The 20134-nt window shown below is 43.0% G+C and overlaps 3 protein-coding genes across 5 annotated transcripts in view; 2 read left to right on the top strand and 1 right to left on the bottom strand.

Moving 5' to 3' along the window:
• Nucleotides 1-20134, bottom strand: part of tmem255b (transmembrane protein 255B) — a 131719-nt gene that overhangs the window by 105726 nt on the left and 5859 nt on the right. The window lies entirely within an intron of this gene.
• On the top strand, nt 1278-6695 carry adprhl1 (ADP-ribosylhydrolase like 1). The gene is given in 7 exon segments (NM_001006033.2): nt 1278-1533; nt 2971-3135; nt 3937-4062; nt 4150-4290; nt 4888-5012; nt 5214-5346; nt 5776-6695. Coding segments are annotated over 7 exon segments (1053 nt in total). The 5' UTR covers nt 1278-1328; the 3' UTR covers nt 5934-6695.
• grtp1a (growth hormone regulated TBC protein 1a) overlaps nt 13377-20134 on the top strand; it is a 7545-nt gene continuing 787 nt past the window's right edge. Inside the window, exons 1-7 of one of the 3 annotated variants that reach the window (XM_087235476.1) lie at nt 13377-13722; nt 15451-15602; nt 15880-16105; nt 16985-17109; nt 18103-18199; nt 18818-18990; nt 19379-19564. In XM_087235476.1, the coding sequence (XP_087091602.1) occupies nt 15910-16105; nt 16985-17109; nt 18103-18199; nt 18818-18990; nt 19379-19564 (777 nt within the window). In that variant the 5' untranslated portion in view covers nt 13377-13722; nt 15451-15602; nt 15880-15909. 3 annotated transcript variants of the gene reach the window in all.

The raw sequence follows: 20134 nt of genomic DNA, 5'->3' as shown, positions 1-20134 counted from the left end.
GTCCAATAGGATTTAGGTCTGGGCTCTGGCTGGGATGTTCCATTGATATGTTGGCGGTGTGCTTTGGGTCATTGTCCTGCTGGAAGATGAAGCGTCGGCCCAGTCGGAGGTGGAGAGCACTCTTGTGCAGGTCTTCATTCAGGATGTCTCTGTACATCGCTGCATTCATCTTTCCCTCTATCCTGACTAGTCTTCCAGTTCCTGCTGCTGAAACACATCCCCACAGCATGATGCCAACACCACCATGCTGCACTGTAGGGATGCTGTTAGCCTGCTGATGAGCGCCGCCTGCTGTTCTCCACACGTAACGCCTGGCGTTCACTCCAAACAGTTCAGTTTGAGTCTCATCAGAGCAGAGAGTTTAGTTTCTGATGCTCTGAGAGTCCTTCAGATGGTGAACTCCAGGCGGGGAGTGTCTTCCGTCTGCCCGCTCTACCATACAGATGCCTGATTGGTGGATTGCTGCACAGATGGTTGTCCTTCTGTAAGCTTCTCCTCTCTCCACAGAAGAGCGCTGGAGCTCAGACAGAGTGACCATCGGGTTATTGATCTCCTCCCTGACTGAGGCTCTTCTCCCCCGATCGCTCAGCTTAGATGTCCGGCCAGCTCTAGGAAGAGTCCTGCTGGTTAAACATCTTCACTGACTGATGATGGAGGCCGCTGTGCTCACTGGAGCTTTCAGAGCAGCAGAAATGTTTCTGTCACCTTCCCCAGCCTTGTGCCTCCAGACAATCCTGTCTCTGAGCTCTACAGACAGTTCCTTTGTCTTCATGCTTGGTTTATGCTTTGACATGCACTGTCAACCCTGGGCTCTTATATAGACAGGTGTAGCCTGATCAGATCATGTCCATCAGCTGAATTGAGCACAGCTGAACTCCAATGAAGCTGCTGAGACATCTCCAGAATGATCAGTGGAGACAGAATGAATTTTCAACCATTTAATAACTCTTTTCCACATTGTCATTATGGGGGATTGTGTGTAGAATGTTGAGGAAATCAATCAGTTTAATCCATTTAGGAATAAGACTGAAACATAAACATAAAATCCAGTCATGACTGAATTCCCTCTTTTAACTAATAGTTTGACAACAAGCAGGAATTGTTCATGGGTCAGTGACATCAGCACATTGAAATGGTCTATATGTGTGTGTGTGTGTGTGTGTGTGTGTGTGTTACCGCAGTGGGGGCTCCAGTGGTCTCCAGTACAGCCCAGTCTCTCGTTCTCCCACAGCTGTTGCCTTTTTAGGAGACACCTGATCGCCACACAAAGAGCTGCTGATAAGAGTGTGTTGGTCAGATGATGGTCAGCCTCTGTCACACACACACTGATGGAGAAGTTCCAGGCGGCGATGGTTCTGGGAGCGGTGGGAGACGCGCTGGGCTCCCGCTGGCAGACCTGCAGCTCGGGCTCTCAGATCCAGCAGGAGCTCCGGGCCCTCGGGGGACTCGCGGCCCTTAAACTGGATGCAGAACACTGGCCACTGAGTGACGGAGCCCTGATGCACATGACCACCGCTGAGGCCCTGATCACTGGTGAGAGAATCACACACACACACACACACACACACACACACACACACACACACACACACACACACACATATGCTCATATAAACACGTACACTGACCTTTAAGCCACCATTTTATTTTTTTTTGTGTGTGTGTGTGTGTGTGCTAAAGCTGTCACAGTAGTTCATGCAGAGTTAATGTGTGTGTTATTGACAGATGCTGCTGGTTGTGTTGTTTCCAGACGTGTGTGTGTGTGTGTGTGTGTGTGTGTGTGTGTGTGTGTGTGTGTGTGTGTGCGCTTGTGAGTGTGTGTTTTTGTTCAGTGTCTGTAGATGAGGTTTTAAAGCTGCTGAGAATAGAGCTGAATTAGTCTGAATCCCTCCTCACTGACACACACACACACACACACACACACACATCTGTCCTCACAGCGGCGTGACACGCATGCTTTCCTCTGCATGACTCATAAACACACACACACACACACACACACACACACACACACACACACACACACACATATACTGCACTCTTTTCCTTACACACACAAACACACTATCTTATAGTCAAACTACACAACTCACACATCATCACAAATACTAGCAGCACACACACACACACAACCACACTAAACAATGAACATACACACATTCAAAGTCACACATCTCTTACATACACTAACACATACATACACACTCTCTCTCTCTCTCTAACACACACACACAGTCTTATATTCAAACAAACAACACACTCTTACATACACATATAAACACAGACACAACATGCCCTCACACACACACACACACACACACACACACACTCACAAACACACTCTTTCTCTCACACGTATAAACACACACTCCCACATATGCACTCTCTCTCTATCTCTCTCTCACACATACACACACACACACACACACACACACACACACAGTCTCACATGCATACACATACACTCACACAAACATACACACTTTCTCTTTCTCACACACACACTCTCACACACTGATAAGGGCCCCAGAATAGAGCTGCGGGTCACGGTCGTCCATTTCCATGCTAATACGGCGTGCCACACACTAATCTCTGCTAGTGCGGTAAATAACGGAGCCTGTAAATAACGGAGCCTGTAATCCAGCAGGAGTGCGCACACACACACACACACACACACACACACACACAAACACAGCTCAGATGCTGCACGCCGAGTGCCCTTAAACAGGAGCTGACGACACTGGAGGATCAGAACACTGCTTATCATCCACATTCCACATCAGCACACACACACACACACACACACACACACACACACACACACAACAGTCTGCATATAACACACACACACTCACCCTGTAATAGAGTGTATGGAGTCTCCAGCAGCTGATGGAGGGTCTTCAGTTCAGCCTTCATCTGTTCCCCAGAGCCCTAATCAGTGTGTGTGTGTGTGTGTGTGTGTGTGCTCAGATTACTGGTGTCTGGAGGATCTGTACCGTGAGCTGGTGCGGCTCTATGTGGAGGCCATGGTGAGTCTGCAGGGTCGAGTCCCGGAGCCCAGCACTGTGGAGGGCTGTGCAAACCTCAAACCACACAACTTCCTGCTGGCCTGGCACACACCCTTCAACGAGAAAGGTACACACACGTACACGTACACGTACACGTACACACACACACACACACACACACACACACACACACACACACACACACACACACACACACAGTATATTTGAGCTGTTTACCTCTACAAACGAGGTCAAACGTTCTGTGAGTTGAGGGATCTGTTCGTGACTCCTGTGATGAGTTCATGAATCTTCTGATGTGTAAATGATTCCTCAGGTCTGTCCATGACTCTTATTATCTGTAAATGACTCTTCTGAACTCTTCATGACTCTTCTGATCATTAAATGACTCCTGTGATCTGTAAACAAATATTCTGATCTGTTCATGAATCATTTTATCAGTTCATGACTATTCTGAACTGTTCATTCCTGTGATCTGATCATGACTTTTCTGAACAATCCATGACTCTTCTGACCGGTAAATGACTCCTCTGATCTGTTCATAACTCTTCAGAACTATTCATGACTCTTCTGATCAGTAAGCGACTCCTGTGATCTGTAAATGTCTCCTCTGAACTGTTCATGACTCTTCCGATCTGTTCATAACTCCTGTGCTCCGTTCATGACACTTCTGATCTGGAAAAGACTCTTCTGAACTGTTCATGACTCCTCTGATCTATTTACGACACTTCTGATCTGTTCATGAATCCTTTGAACAGTTCAAGACTCCTGTGATCTGTACATGACTCTTCTTATCAGTAAATGACTCCTCTAAACTGTTCATATCTTCTCTGGTCAGTGAATGATTCCTGTGATCAGTAAATGACTCCTCTGGTCTGCTCCTGACTCCTATGTTCTGTTTGTCCTGCAGGTTCTGGCCACGGAGCCGCCACTAAAGCCATGTGTATAGGGATGCGCTACTGGCAGCCGGAGCGGCTTCACACATTGGTGGAAGTGAGCATCGAGGCGGGCCGAATGACCCACAACCACCCCATAGGTGCTCCATCATCCTTCCCCTCCCCCTCCTCAGATGAAGAGCGCCCCCTGTCCTCCGTGTCCCTCATGTCTCTGTGTGTGTCCTCAGGGTTTCTGGGCTCTCTCTGCACGGCTCTCTTCGCCTCGTTCGCAGTGCAGGGCCGTCCGCTGGTCAGCTGGGGTCGAGAGCTCCTGAAGACGCTCCCCAAAGCAGAGGAGTACTGCAGGAAGACCATCCGCCACATGGCAGGTGACCCAGCCGCTCTGCTGACCCCCGCTGACCCCTCCAGATCATTAAAGGGGATCCAGCCTTAATGCTCAACAGGAACTCAGTGTATTTGTTATAATCAGTCTTAGCATCATGGTGGCTCAGCGGTTTGTTAAGTCGCCTCACAGCAAGAAGTTTGCTGGTTCGAGTCCCGGCTGGGTCAGTTAGTGTTTCTGTGTGGAGTTTGCATGTTTGCAATTGGGAGGTGATGGTGACCTGAAGAGCAGGGGGGTTGGGGGCTTTGGAGGGGATGAGGAGGTGATCGCGAACTGAAGGCCGGGGTGGGGGGGATTGAGAGGTGATGGTGAACTGAAGGGCGGGGGGTGGTTTGGGGGGATTTGGAGTGTGTATGGGTGTTTCCCATTACTGGGTTGCAGCTGGAAGGGCATCCGCTGTGTAAAACCTATGCTAGAATAGTTGCCGGTTCATTCCGCTGTGACGCCGCCTGATTAATAAAGAGACTAAGCTGAAGGAGAATGAATGCATGAATAATCAGACTTCATCATTCATGTCATCAGTGGTGTAAGCTCCGCCCACTAGTGGCCATCTCTCCCTCTAATAAACTGATTGATCTTGCAGAGTACCAGGAGACGTGGTTCTACTTCGAGGCCAAGTGGCAGTTTTATCTGGAGGAGCGCGGGATTGAAGACGGACAGAGCAAACCCTCCTTTCCTGAGAGATACGATGCAGACGAGACAGACAGGGTAAACACACTCTTACACACTTTAAACACACGCACACACACACACACACACACACACACACACACACACACACACACACACACACACACACACACACATAAACACACCTTTACCTGATAAAGACAGGAAAAGTATGTGTGTGTTTGTGTGTGTGTGTGCGTGTGTGTGTGTGTGTGTGTGTTTGTGTGTGTGTTCCTGTAGATGTATAAGCGCTGGAGTTCTGAGGGCTGTGCGGGTCGGCGGGGTCACGACGCTCCAATGATCGCGTATGATGCTCTGCTGGCGGCCGGATCCGACTGGGAGGAACTCTGCAGACGCGCTATACTGCACGGAGGTACACACACACACACACACACACATGCACACATATACACACACACACACACACACAGAGACAGACACATAATTGCACAGACACGCGCACACACATACATATAAACAGAGGAACACACACGCATACACCAAGAAAAACACACACATGTAGTATGCATATGTAGTCTTATTTTGTTAGTGTGTGTGTGTGTGTGTGTGTGTGTGTTCACTAGTGTGTTTTCACCAATGTTTGTGTCATCTGTTTGTGTGTTCACCTTTGTGTGTGTATGTGTATGCGTGTGTGTGTTCATACGTGTGTAGTTTTACTTGAACGTTTGTCTGTGAGTGTGTGTGTGTGTGTGTGTGTGTGTTCTCCTGTTCACTTTCTGGTTTGTGTGTTCAACTGTGTGTGAGTGTGTGTGTTCACCTGTATGTGTGTGTGTGTGTTCAGGAGAGAGCAGTGCCACAGGTCTGATCTCCGGCTGTCTGTTCGGGCTCCTCCATGGCCTCAGTGCGGCCCCCACCGGCCTCCATCAGGATCTGGACAGGAGAGAGAAACTGCAGGACCTGGGAGAGCGACTGTACCGAGCAGCGGCGCTAGAGAAGTAAAGCGACACACGGACACGCGCACGAACGCTTATACACACACACACACACGCACACACGCACATAAACACACATTATTAGTGTTTCTCTGATCAATCTGATTGACATTATACAGGACTCACACAAGGTGGTGCCAAACTCTGAGCAGTTAAAGGGACAGTTCACACAACAACTACACTTCTGTCATCATTTCCTCAGCCCTTGAGGAGTTTCCGTCTTCTGAAACAGTAAAGAAGATATTTTGAAGAATGGTGAACACCTGTAACCATAGTATTTTCCTCCTAGTATGGATGTCAATGGTTTACATATTCAAAGTATCTTCATTTGTGTTCAACAGAAGAAAGAGACTCCTGGAGGTTTATGCGTGCGAGTAAATATCGAGTACATGTAGTTTTATTTGGATGAGCTGCCCCTTTAACCTGATTAATCACATGCTCCTCGGTGTGATTAAATCAAATAAAGGAATATGTATGAAATATTGAGCATTATACCAGGTAAAACAGCTACTCAATCTGTTACTGTTCAACCTAAAGTGCTCTTCATGCTTTTGTAAGTGATGTTTTGGTCATAAATGTAAAGCATCACTGTATATTTAATGAAAACGAGAATCAGACAAGCTGTCAATCATGTGGGAGGCTTTGACTCCAGGGGTGGAGTTTAGAATAGGGGAGTGGTCGAACATATATGGGCGGGACTTGTTTGTGGATTTCAAACGCATGTATTTTGAATATTCATTAAGTAATTAAAGATTGATTTGAAGTCTTATTGAGGAGCTGCTCACTTCACTGACTAATAAACACTGTAACTGGCTTTAGTCATAATTCTGGATAACCGTTTTGGATCTTATGTGGGCGGGGCTTCCTCTCTGAATGTCAATCAAAGTGTTTCTGCTGACTGCTTTATTCTAACAAATACAATTCCCTCATGTTCACCATTAGAGGCTGGAGATCTTTCCACACTAATACTGTGTTAGACCCCTTATTAAAGTGATTTCTGCGTAACAGATCCCCTCTAAAGGCTGTGGCTTCATTCTGAGTACACAGAAACACACTTTTATTCCACAGAGCACAGAGAGACGGACGGCGGATCTCCATCACTTCATCTCTGGATCTGAAATCTGTCAAACAGCTGATCCTGGATCGATCTACACACCCGAAAATCAGAGGAATCCTGGAGGATCTGCTGCTTTACCAAGCCGGAGATCCTCCAAACCCTGTTTCAGCATCTCAGGAGTCTCCGAGGGTCAGTCCACGGCTCAGCGCGTTCCAGCTGCTCAGATCCAAGTTCCTGAAGAGTTCGCAGAAGCCCAGGGTCAGCCGCAGGAGAGAAGTGGGCTCTCTGAATGTCAAGGGGCGCCAGTTTAAAGACACACACACGCTGAGAGCCAACGCAAGAGCTGGAATGAAGAGAAAAGCCTCACGTGTTCAGGACATGCTGGAGAAATTTGCAGCACTGGAGAAAAAGGACATGAAGAAACAGACGCAGCGGTGCAGCGGCGGAGACAGTGCGTTCAGCAGCATCATCAAGGCATTCGAGACTTTAGTGACGGCACACAAACACAATCCATCATGTCGGGTCAAGAAACACAGCAGATCTATTGATACACAAGATACACTCAAGAAACTCGGCGGAAAGACAACTGATTCACCAGGACTCACAAGCAAAGCAACCGATTCACAAGAACTCATGAACAAATCAACTGATTCACAAGAAGAACTCACAACAAAATCAACTGATTCACAAGAACCCATGAACAAATCAACTGATTCACAAGTACTCACAAATGAATCAACTAATTTACCAGTACTCAGAAATAAATTAACTGATTCACAAGAACTCACTGTCAACTCAACTGATTCACAAAGAGTTCTCACAAACATATCAACTGATTCACCACAGGCATTCAAAAGTAAATCAGCTGATTCACAAGTACTCACTGATTCAAATAAAATACTCAGACATAACAAAACAAATTCAGAAGAAATACTCAGGCAACACACCAAAACTGATTCACTAAAAGCATTCAAAACCAAATCAAATGATTCACATGAAGAACTCACAAGTAAATCAACTGATTCACAAGTACTCATGCCCAAATCAAATGATTCCCAAGTACTCAAATGCAAATCAAATGATTCACAAGTACTCACAAACAAATCAAATGATTCACATGAAGTACTCACAAGCAAATCAAATGATTCACAAGAAGTACTCACAAGCAAATCAAATGATTCACATGAAGTACTCACAAGCAAATCAAATGATTCACAAGAATTACTGACAAGCAAATCAAAAGAATTACAAGTACTCACAAGCAAATCAAATGATTCACAAGAAGTACTCACAACCAAATCAATTGATTCACATGAAGTAGTCATAACCGAATCAACTGATTCATATGAAGTACTCACAAATAAATCAATTGATTCTCATGAAGTACTCACAAACAAACCAACTGATTCACATGAAGTACTCATGGCCGAATCAACTGGTTCACATGAAGTACTCACAAACAAATCAACTGATTCACGTGAAGTACTCATGACCGAATCAACTAATCCACAAGTACTCAAAAACAAACCAACTGATTCGCCTACAGTATTCATGATTGAATCAACTGATTTAAAAGTACTCACAAACAAATCGAATGATTCAGAAGTACTCAAGGGCAAATCAATTGTTTCACATAAAGTACTAATGGCCAAATCAATTGACTCACATGCAGGACAGGACGATTTTGGACAGCAGGACCTGAATGAAGCCTTCAGTTCTGTTGTGTTGGATTCAGAGCAACAAACAGAGGAACATCCAACCATGACGATTCCTCCATCATCAGTCAGGCCTTCTGCTGAAGTCTGGACATTAATGAGCTCCACAAAGCCTCTGGTGCAGACAGGAGATCAACATGAAGAGTGGAATAATGAAGAATCGATTCCTCCTCATGAGACAGACAGACAGCAGGAGCGTTTCTGTTCAGACGCCGCCGCTGACCTCAGTTCTAGAGTTTCTGATGGTCAGAAGATGAATGAGGAGAAATCAGGAGAAACACAGAAGTACAGGAGCGTAAACTACAGCGAGCCTTCAGCCAGACTCACCTACATCCCGAAAATCATCCGCTTCACCGACACCTTTAACTTCTGAACACACTGACACATAAACACTGCATTATCAGTGCTGCTGTCAACATTTAGATTCTTGTTCAAGTATTGTTTGAGTTTTTCAACACATTTTTAAATATAATAGTTTTAATAACTACTTTCTAATAACATTTTTATTGCTGTCAAAAGATTAATTGTTATTAATTACATCTAAAATTATGTGTGTGTGTATATATATATAAATCTTTTAGGTTTGGCATTTTTTGTATTATACATGTGTTTTATTTATAAATAGACAATATTTATACACAGTGAGTACAAACTGTAATTTTGGATGTGATTAATCATTTGAGAGCAATGCATATTTTATCTGTGTCATGATGACAGTAGATAATTTTTGACTAGTTATTCTGCAAGATATTACAAAGAGTTTCTCCAGAACAATATAATATAGGGTCCTTTGCACTGTTAAACATCGTTTGGGAAAGAATAAAAAGTTCACATGAGGCCGAATCATTCTGTCTTCATCTGTTTGTGGACATTTCTGATGCCAAAACAGAGCATCACCTTTTTCTGTGGAGCGTATCACATCCAGCACATGTCTGTTATTTTAAGCTGCTTTCAGGAGAATGATGATGATGATGATGATGATGATGATGATGATGGTGATGGTGATGATGATGTATTTGCATTGACACCAGCAGAGGAGAAACCCCACAGACACAAACAGTGCTGCTATAGATCAACTTGCAGGTCATTTTCACACAATGCAAAACACTGACGCACAAAAGCAGACGCTGTGGTTTGAGAGGGTTCTGGGTAAAACTTTAACCAGGTTTGTTCCAGCATGAAAACACAAAGGCCAGATTTAATATGTCACCAGATTCATCTCTCATTACCTGGTGGAGGAAAACTAAAGAAAAGCTCAACCAACATGAGTTACTCTGTGTGCAGGAGTATAACAGTGATGTGAACTCATCTTTCTGCTGTGTGTTTATCTGATCCACACACACACACACACACACACACACACTCCAGAAACATCAACAACACACGATCAATCATCATCAGTGTCTGTTTCATCATGCATATGCAAATAGCCTCACGCTCTATTGGTCAAATCGCCTCTACTGTTCAGCAAGGCTGCTTCTCTTTGATTATAGGAGCTCAGCAAATAAAGTCATATTTTGACCAGGAGGTTGCTAGGTAGTTGCTAAGATAAAATGTGTGGTTACTAGGGTGTTGCTAGGGTATTCTGGGTGGTTGCTAGGATGCTTTGAGTGGATTTTGTAGCTTTGATGTTGCTGGGGTTGTCTTGGTTGTGGCTATGCAGTTGCGAAGTTACTTGTCATTGCTAGGCAGTTGCCAAGGATGACTGGGCGGTTGCTAGGCAGTTGCCTTTTAATCTGGATGGTTGATAGGTTACTCTGGTTTGTGGCTAGGGTGTTGCTAGGGATCTGAAGTTAGTTGCTATGCAGTTGCTAGGGTACTCTGAGTGCACTGTAACAAATTTACAACTAGACCTTAAGGGTTGGTCTGCCTGTTCCACATTACAGCTGAATAATAATAATAATAAAAAATAATAAAATAAAAACAAACAAATAATAATAATAATAATAATAAAATAATGATAATAATAATAATAATAGTAATAATAATAATAGTAAAATAATAAAATTACTACTTCTACTACTACTAATAATATAATAATTACAAAATAAAATAATAAATAATTATACAAATAATGATAAAAATAAAATAATAATAATAATTTTTAAAAAGAATAAAAAATAAAAATAATATTATCAAAAATAATAATAAAAATAATAATAAATTTGTTATATATATATATATATATATATATATATATATATATATATATATATATATATATATATGTATATAATAAAAATATATAATATAATCGTAATAACAAAAATAATAATAAATAATGTAAAAATTATAATAATAATGATAAATAATAATAATAATAATGAAATAATGATGATAATAATGATAATAATAATAATAATAACAAAATAACAATAATAATAATAATATGAAGAATATAATAATAATAATAATAATTAATAATAATAATAAAAATAATATAAATTCTAACAAAAACAATAGGAGTTTACATGCTTGAACCCCTAAAAATCAAGGCAACACATATCTTTATGTTGGGTTAACTTATTTCAATAGGTTAACTAAGTTTCCACAAGCAAATCAAATTAACCAGGTAGCCAGTTTAACGTAATATATTTAGTCTGTTTGATTGATGTAAGTTGAGATGAATTGAAAAATTATTTGATTCAACAAAAAGTTAAAGGCAGCAAGAGTGCTTTCAGTGTGGTTGCTATAGTAAACAGGGTGGTTGCTATGTTGCTTGAAATTCTGTTGCAACAGTGTTGCTAGGGTTTTCAAGGTGCTTGTTGGTATTTGCAAGAGTAGTCTGGGTGGTTGCTAGGTATTTACTAAGGTGAAGTGGATATGCTAATCTGGGAAGATGCTACGCTGTAAAGAAGATGACTCAACTTCAGATTTGAAGGCAGTCGGCTTCAGGACATTTGTGAGTTTATTCAACTTAAACTGAGTCAAGTGCAGAAAGTTAAGTCCACTCAAAACAGCTCTGCGGTTGCCCTATAATTTTGAGTTGAGTCAGCTTTTAGTTTACAGTAGGAGATTGCGGATGTGTTGTAGGAGGTTACTATACAGTTAACTAAGGTGTTCTGAGTGGTTAATAAGGGTAAACTGGGGTAGCTGGGCTGTTGCTAAGTTGTTGTATGGCAGGGGTGTTAAACTCAGATCCTGGAGAGCCGTAGCCTGCTCCAACACACTGACCTGCAGGTCTCAAACAAGCCTGAAGTTGTCGATTAGTTAGATCAGATGTGATTAATCAGGGCTGGAACCTTAATATTGTCTCTGGGGGCCCCAAAACTGTGTGGCCCCTAGAATCATCCTAACTCTACTCGTTTCTCTACTTTAGACCTGCAGTGTGTTTTCAGCACTGATCATGAGACATGTCTTTGTTATTCCAGATGTTTAACTTGTGCGCTCACAGACAGCATAAAGCAGCTGTGTGTGTGTGTGTGTGTGTGTGTGTGTGTGTGTGTGTGTGTGTTAAACTCAGCTGTGTTGAACTGACCAGCAGGAGCTCTTTGAACAGACACACCCGCATCATGTGGCATCACTCTGTGTGTGTGTGTGTGTGTGTGTGTGTGTGTGTGTGTGTGTGTTTCAGAGATTCATGACTCTACAAACACACACACTGGATCTGCTGCTCGCCTCATCTGTGAGATCAGAACATGTGCTCCAGTTAATCTGATCAGGATTAGTTTGAGGACTAGTTTTAGGTGGCAGTTCTGCACGCTCACCCAGCCGGCTTCATTTCAGCCCTTTATAAACGCCTCTATATCCAGTCCTGACTGTATGAGCTGCTGAACACTGACCACAGCAAACACACGTGCAGCAGACCAGCTCATACACTGATGTACAGCAGACTCAAACTGCAGAGGAGTTTACAGGGAATTAGCATCAGATCCGACTCCTCCAGCAAACTGCTTCTGGAAACAAGGAGTGTGTGTGTGTGTGTGTGTGTGTGTGTGTGTGTGTGTGTGTGTGTGTGTGTGTGTGTTCTTGGAAAACTGAGACGTCATGTACGGGTGTGTCTGTGGTTAATCCAGTCGTTCGCTGGCCTCAACCGGACATGGATCATCAGGATTTACTAGGACAGAGAAACAGCGCTGGACAGGATCAACTCTTACATCAGCTGCGTCATCAGAACACACACACACTCTCTCTGAGGGACTTCTGTACACTTTATATTATTGTAGAACACACATCTAGAATTCATATATATTTAAATACCTGTTTTAATTATTGTTGTTTTTATTTTTATACTTTTATCTATATTTTATATCATGTTATTTATATCATATTTCTGTATTTATAAAATAAATGTATATTTTATATTGTTTTTACCTCAGACTTTTAGACTCAATGGTAAAAACCAATATTCATTATGATTAAGAAATCAGTATTAGCTGTAATATAATAAAACACTTATTCATGAAAACATTTATCATTTTCTGAAGAGAGAAATCTAGCTATATGTGTGTGTATTTATTGCATAACCTCTTATGATTCATTTAATCAAACCTGTTTTTACAAGAGTTCATCCAGACTCTGTGTCTCATTAAGACAGGCTCAGACTGGACTGGAGTCTTCAATTCTCCTAAACACATAGCGTGATGAAGAGACCCGCCCCTTTTTTTGACTGACGCGAGAGACTGCGTGTGAGGGGCGGGTCTTCGAGCTCAAAGTCCCGCCCCTCGGCTTGATTGACGTGTGCCCTTGAGCTCTCTGGGGAAATTAATCGCGCGTGTTGTTGTCGGTCGCCGATGATGCGCGCGCGCTGAAGTTCGCGAGTTGTCGAGCGCGCGCTGGATGTTACCGGTGCCGTTACCGGAGCGGCAGGTTGTTCAGCTGTCTGTCCCGCGGGAGAAGCGGAGCCATTACTGTGGCGGTGTGTGCGGGAAAAGTTTGTCTGCTCAGCGGCGTCCATGAGCGGTGAATGGAGGAGACCCGGAGCCCGGAGGACTGAACATGGAGGAGCGCGACCGCACCGGGAGAACCGGCCAGCCGCAACACCGCATCAACCAGCCGAGCACTGCCAGAGAGAGAGCAAACAGGTACACACTACATAGAGTACACTACACAGAGTACACTACACTACACCGCCAGAGAGAGAGCAAACAGGTACACACTACATAGAGTACACTACATAGAGTACACTACACTACACCGACAGAGAGAGAGAGCAAACAGGTACACACTACATAGAGTACACTACACAGAGTACACTACACTACACCACCAGAGAGAGAGAGAGAGAGAGAGAGAGAGCAAACAGGTACACACTACATAGAGTACACTACACTACACCGCCAGAGAGAGAGCAAACAGGTACACACTACATAGAGTACACTACACAGAGTACACTACACTACACCGCCAGCGAGAAAGCAAACAGGTACACACTACATAGAGTACACTAGATAGAGTACACTACACAACACCGCCAGAGAGAAAGCAAACAGGTACACACTACATAGAGTACACTAGATAGAGTACACTACACAGAGTACACTACACTACACCACCAGAGAGAGAGAGAGCAAATAGGTACACACTACATAAAGTACACTACACAGAGTACACTACACAACACCGCCAGAGAGAAAGCAAACAGGTACACACTACATAGAGTACACTACACAGAGTACACTACACTACACCGCCAGAGAGAGAGAGCAAACAGGTACACACTACATAGAGTACACTACACTACACCACCAGAGAGAGAGAGAGCAAACAGGTACACACTACACCGGTACAAACTACACAGAGTACACTACACTACAGGACTGCCAAAGAGAAAGTGAGAACCCACAGCTATATACTACACTGGTACACACTACACTGCGTACACTACACAGAGTACACTACACTACAGAACTGCCAGAGAGAGAGCAAGAGAAAGAGAGAGAGAGAGAGAGAGAGAGAGAGAGAGAGCACAGGTACACTCTACACAGGTTCACACTGTACAGAGTACACTACACCATCGCCAGAGAGAGCAAACAGGTACTCACTACACAGAGTACACTGCACTGAGTACACTACACTTCACTACAGCACTGCCAGGGAGAGAGCATACAGGTACACACTGCACAGACAACACTACACTGAGTACACTTCAGCACCACCTGAGAGAGAGAGAGAGAGAGTACACGCAAAAAGGTACACGCTAAACAGAATGCACTACAAAGAGTACACTAAAAAGAGTACACTAGGCTACAGCACCGCCAGGGAGAGATCACATAGGTACATACTATACAGAGTACACTACACATTACTACACCACCACCAGAGAGAGCAAACAAATACACACTACACAGAGTACACTACACAAAGTGAACTAGACTACAGCACCACCACAGAAAGAGAGCAAACAGGTACACACTACACAGAGTAACCTACACTACACTGAGCACACTACACTACAGGATGGCCAGAGAGAGAGGGAGAGAGAGAGAGAGCACAGGTACACAGAGTACACTAGACTGAGTACACTAGACTGAGTACACTAGACTGAGTACACTAGAGTACAGTTTAATACAGCTAATTAAAGCACATTTCCCTATTTATGAAACAATTTCCATATTGAATAGCAGGTTTACCTAGAATTATGTGGACTGTGAACACACACACACACACACACACACACACAGCTTATGTGTTGCTCTGGTGAACCCGTGCTGGATGAGCTGCTGTGAGTGTGTCACCTGACCTTAGCTGGACACACACACCTGATGTTAAGTGTGTGGTGGATCACGTGTGTGTGTGTGTGTGTGTTGCAGTGTGGACGCGTACGGCTTCCAGCGCTCCGATGATTTCGACTACGAGACTCATGAGCAGCTGATGTCGGAGTATCTGGCGGTCCTGACCCGCCGCTCCATCAGATGGGCCAAACTGCTGCAGGGGCGGCGCCGTGTTGACCGTAACCTGAAGGGTGTGTGTGTGTGTGTGTGTGTGTGTGTGTGAGAGAGAGAGGAGATCAGTCTAATAAAATTACTGCATCATCATCATTCAGATCTGATCAACAGTGTGTGTGTGTGTGTGTGTGTGTGTGTGTGTGTGTGTGTGTGTGTGTGTGTGTGTGTGTGTGTGTGTGAGCATGTATATATGTATGTGTGTTTGTATGCGTGTGCTCGTGTGTGTGTGTGTGTGTATATGTATGTGTGCATTTGTGTGTGAATGCATGTGTGTATGCGTGTGTGTGTCTGCAGTGAAGCGGTACGTGAGGAAGGGTGTCCCGAATGAGCACCGGCCGCTGGTGTGGATGGTGTGCAGTGGAGCGCAGGAGCAGATGGACAGAAACCCGGGATACTACCAGTCCCTGCTGGACACACACCACGAGCCCAAACTGGAGGAGAGCATCCGCACCGGTGAGATCAACACACACACACACACACACACACCACGAGCCCAAACTGGAGGAGAGCATCCGCACCGGTGAGATCAACACACACACACACACACACACACACACACACACACACACACACACACACACACACACACACACACATACACACACATACACACACACACACACCACTAGTCCAACACTCATTCACTCTGCACTGAGTCAGTATGAGCACTACTGTGACGTCACATGCGGGTGTGTGAGATATTGTTCATGCATTACTAATACGACACACACACACACACACACACCTGACTCTGCCGCTGTGTTCTCCTCTATGTTCTGTGTGTTTCGTGTCTGTCCACTGTATTTTCTGATTTATGGAACAGCACATGTTTAAATCCGCTTCGGGTTCTGCACAGATAAACAGAGACGCTGGTTTATGTGTGGTATAGAGTGTAGATCTGGCTGTGCTCATGCAGCACTGTTGCCTTCCTGTACTGTGCTGCAGACACACAGACGAGGCGAGCTGCAGTGTTCATTACAGATGTCAGATGCAAAAGAGCAGTGTGTTTCTGTATTTACATTTGCATTTTCCAAAGCAGACCGAAAACAAATATGAAAATGTATTCGTATCATTTGCATCAGAAACACATCTAACACTCCAGTTTATTGACCTTTTTGCTATTTTTGATTTAGAATGCTCTGAAATCCACAGTGTGATGGTGAAACTTTAAGTTTGAGCTGAGAATACACACAGATGATGTTCTCCAGCTCTCTGAAACGGACCCCTTCAGGCTTTGATCCTGATTGTGCTGTTTTGCTGACTGTTGCTTTAAATGCAAATGAGAGGGCGGAGCTACAGACAGAATATTGCAACTCTTACACTTCCTCAGTTAAGTTTTGCATGATCTTCTGTGTGTGTGTGTGTGTGTGTGTGTGTGTGTGTGTGTGTGTGTGTGTAGATCTGCACAGAACCTTCCCAGACAACATCTACTTCAGGAAGTCAGCGGAGCCGTGTCTGCAGCAGGCGCTGTATAACGTGCTGGTGGCGTACGGACATCATAATAAAGCAGTGGGGTACTGTCAGGTATGATCACATGACCTCACATCTGACCAATCAGAACAGAGAGGAATGCTGGGATACGCACAGCTGCTGGCCTCTACTAGTCAATCATTGTTTGTGTTTATTGAACCAGCACAGAGTTTGCACAATATTTACAATGCAAATGAGCGACCGATGAAGAGACACGCGATTGGCTGAGAGGACACGATGGCTTAGTTTACTGACACACACACGCAGAGATAAAGACTAAAGCTGAAATACAGTCTAGCATTACAGCAGGAATTAAGTTTCATCATTATGAGCTGATATTAAATATTTATATTTTATTATTATTATTATTATTATTATTATTATGTCATTATAATTATTATTATTTTATTATTTTTTTTATTATAATGTAATAATAATAATTATTATTTAGTTATTGTTATTATTATTAAATTATTATTATTATTATTATTATTATTATTATTGTTATTATTGTGTAATTATTATATTTTTTAATAAATTAAAATTTTCTCATTTTTGTAAAATTTCATTCATTTTTTCACATGTGCTAGTTTTTAATTAATCATATAATTGTTTAACTATATTATTTTTGTTTCTAAAATGTGTGAATTTTAATACTGTATTAAACAATGTTTGAGCAGAGTCCTAAAACACACTTCAGCCAATCAGCAGTAAGGGGTGTGTCCAGTAACTATAGTGACGATATCAAAAAGGGTAAATAATGTCTTGTATTATGGGCGTGTTTGTTTTGGGGCATTTAAATGTCAGCATGGTTTGGTCAAATTAGATTTAGTGCACGATTGAGTCATAACTTTTAGTAATTAATTAATTTCTCTAATACCGCACATGTTTTAAGCATTATTTATGTTACATGTTGTTTTTTTATGACTGAAGATTTCATGCATATATTGTATTTGCAATGTAAATAAGTGTGTGTGTGTGTGTGTGTGTGTGTGTGTGTGTGTGTGTGTGTGCTTATATTTCTGCGTCTGTTTTTCCCTGTATCAGGGAATGAACTTCATCGCAGGTTACCTGATCCTGGTCAGTAAAGATGAGGAGACGTCCTTCTGGCTGATGGAGGCGCTGCTGAGCCGGATACTGCCAGGTGTGTTTCCTGCTGTTCACACACACACACACACACACACACACGCTATGACGAGAGATGACATGAGCACATCTATTCTCAGCTTACGTCTATGAATAAACTGGGCTTACGTCACATGATCTGATCCTTTTAGGAGCAACACACACACTCAAACACACCTCTAGCACACACACACACACACACACTTCCTGCAGCACCTCAGATCCGGCTCAAACACATCATCATGTTACTCGTTGTTTTAGTATTTTAGGTTCTAATTACCATCAATGCAATAAATACATATTTTGTGAGTTTAGCATTGAGGTTTTTATAAATAATACTTTAAAATGACATTATTCTCTTCATTATCAATAGTTACATTTTAATCAACAATCAAAAAAAAAAAAATATATATATATATATATATTTTTTTTTTTTTTATTTATTTTTTTTTTAATACCATTAATTTAAAATAAATTAAATCTGGTAACTTTGATTTTTTTACTTATCAATATTGTTTAAATAAATGCATTACAATTATCTATCTATCCATCTATCTATCTATCTATCTATCTAGTTATACAATAAACTAGAGTAAAAAGGCACTCACCCTGTGTGTGTGTGTGTGTGTTTCCTCAGATTACTACACCCCGGCGATGCTGGGCCTGAAGACGGATCAGGAGGTGCTGGGGGAGCTGGTGCGGCTGAAGGCTCCTGCGGTCTGGAAGCTCATGCAGGATCAGGGTGTGATGTGGACTCTGGTGGTCTCGCGCTGGTTCATCTGCCTGTTCATCGACGTGCTGCCCGTGGAGGTCAAGCTGAGCGCGGCTGCCTTTATTATCAGTAGAATTATAATATTTCCAAAATTTCGTTATTAAATAAAGACACATTAGAATATAAACCTGCTGGCCTTCAGTCCTGGTTTAGTTCTTGAAGGATTAAACTAGATGAAGCGCTGTCAGGAGCAGCAGGCGAGCACAACTCTGTCCATATCCATATTTGAGAGCGATGGCGCAGAGCAGAGTCATTTACTGCGGTGCTTCTGGCCTGCTCTGAGACACACTTTACATCAGATCTCAGTCAGACAGTGAAGATCAGGGATTAGTAGAGGAATCAGATCTTACATGGTGTGATTCTGTAACAGTTCAGCGGAGTATTGAACATGAAAGTCACCTGACGCTCAGTGTTTGCGTCCTGCAGACGGTGCTGCGCATCTGGGACTGCCTGTTCTACGAGGGCTCCAAGATCCTGTTCCGCGTGGCTCTGACTCTGATCCGACACCACCAGCAGGAGATCGCTGAGGCGCAGAACCTGCCGGACGTCTGTGAACGCTTCAAACGCATCACCAGAGGAGCCTTCGTGGAGGACTGCCACACTTTCATGCAGGTTACAGACACAACACACAGCCCAGATCAGTGATAGAGACACGTCAGCGGCCCGTACCGTCAAGCTGGATTAGCTGCCTAGCCAGTTCAGTTTAGTTAAACCAATACTAGGTTTTAAATACCATGGAGGAGCATGACTTCAATTGCTGTTTGTCACCATGGTAACTTACACTGCATGGATAACCTGCTCTGGGTCCGGTTATGTTCAGGTTAAGTTCTGGTTATATTTAGGTTATGTTCTGGTGATGTTCAGGTTATGTTCTGATTATGCTCGGTTTATGTTCAGGTTATGCTCAGATTATGTTCAGGATAAATTCTGGTTATGCTGAGATTATGTTCATTTTATGTTCAGGTTAAGTTCTGGTTATGTTCAGGTTATGTTTAGGTTAAGTTCTGGCTATGCTCAGATTATGTTCAGGTTAAGTTCTGGTTATGTTCAGGTTATGTTTAGGTTAAGTTCTGGCTATGCTCGGTTTATGTTCAGGTTATGCTCAGATTATGTTCAGGATAAGTTCTGGTTATGCTCATTTTATGTTCAAGTTATGTTTTGGTTATTCTCAGGTTATGATCT

This window comes from Danio rerio, chromosome 1 (genome assembly GCF_052040795.2).
Source record: "Danio rerio strain M-AB ecotype USA chromosome 1, GRCz13ab, whole genome shotgun sequence".
In the NCBI taxonomy this organism is placed as follows: Eukaryota; Metazoa; Chordata; class Actinopteri; order Cypriniformes; family Danionidae; genus Danio; species Danio rerio.
The sequence above is the reverse complement of the archived record's forward strand: the minus strand, read 5'-3'. Positions and strand labels throughout refer to the sequence as shown.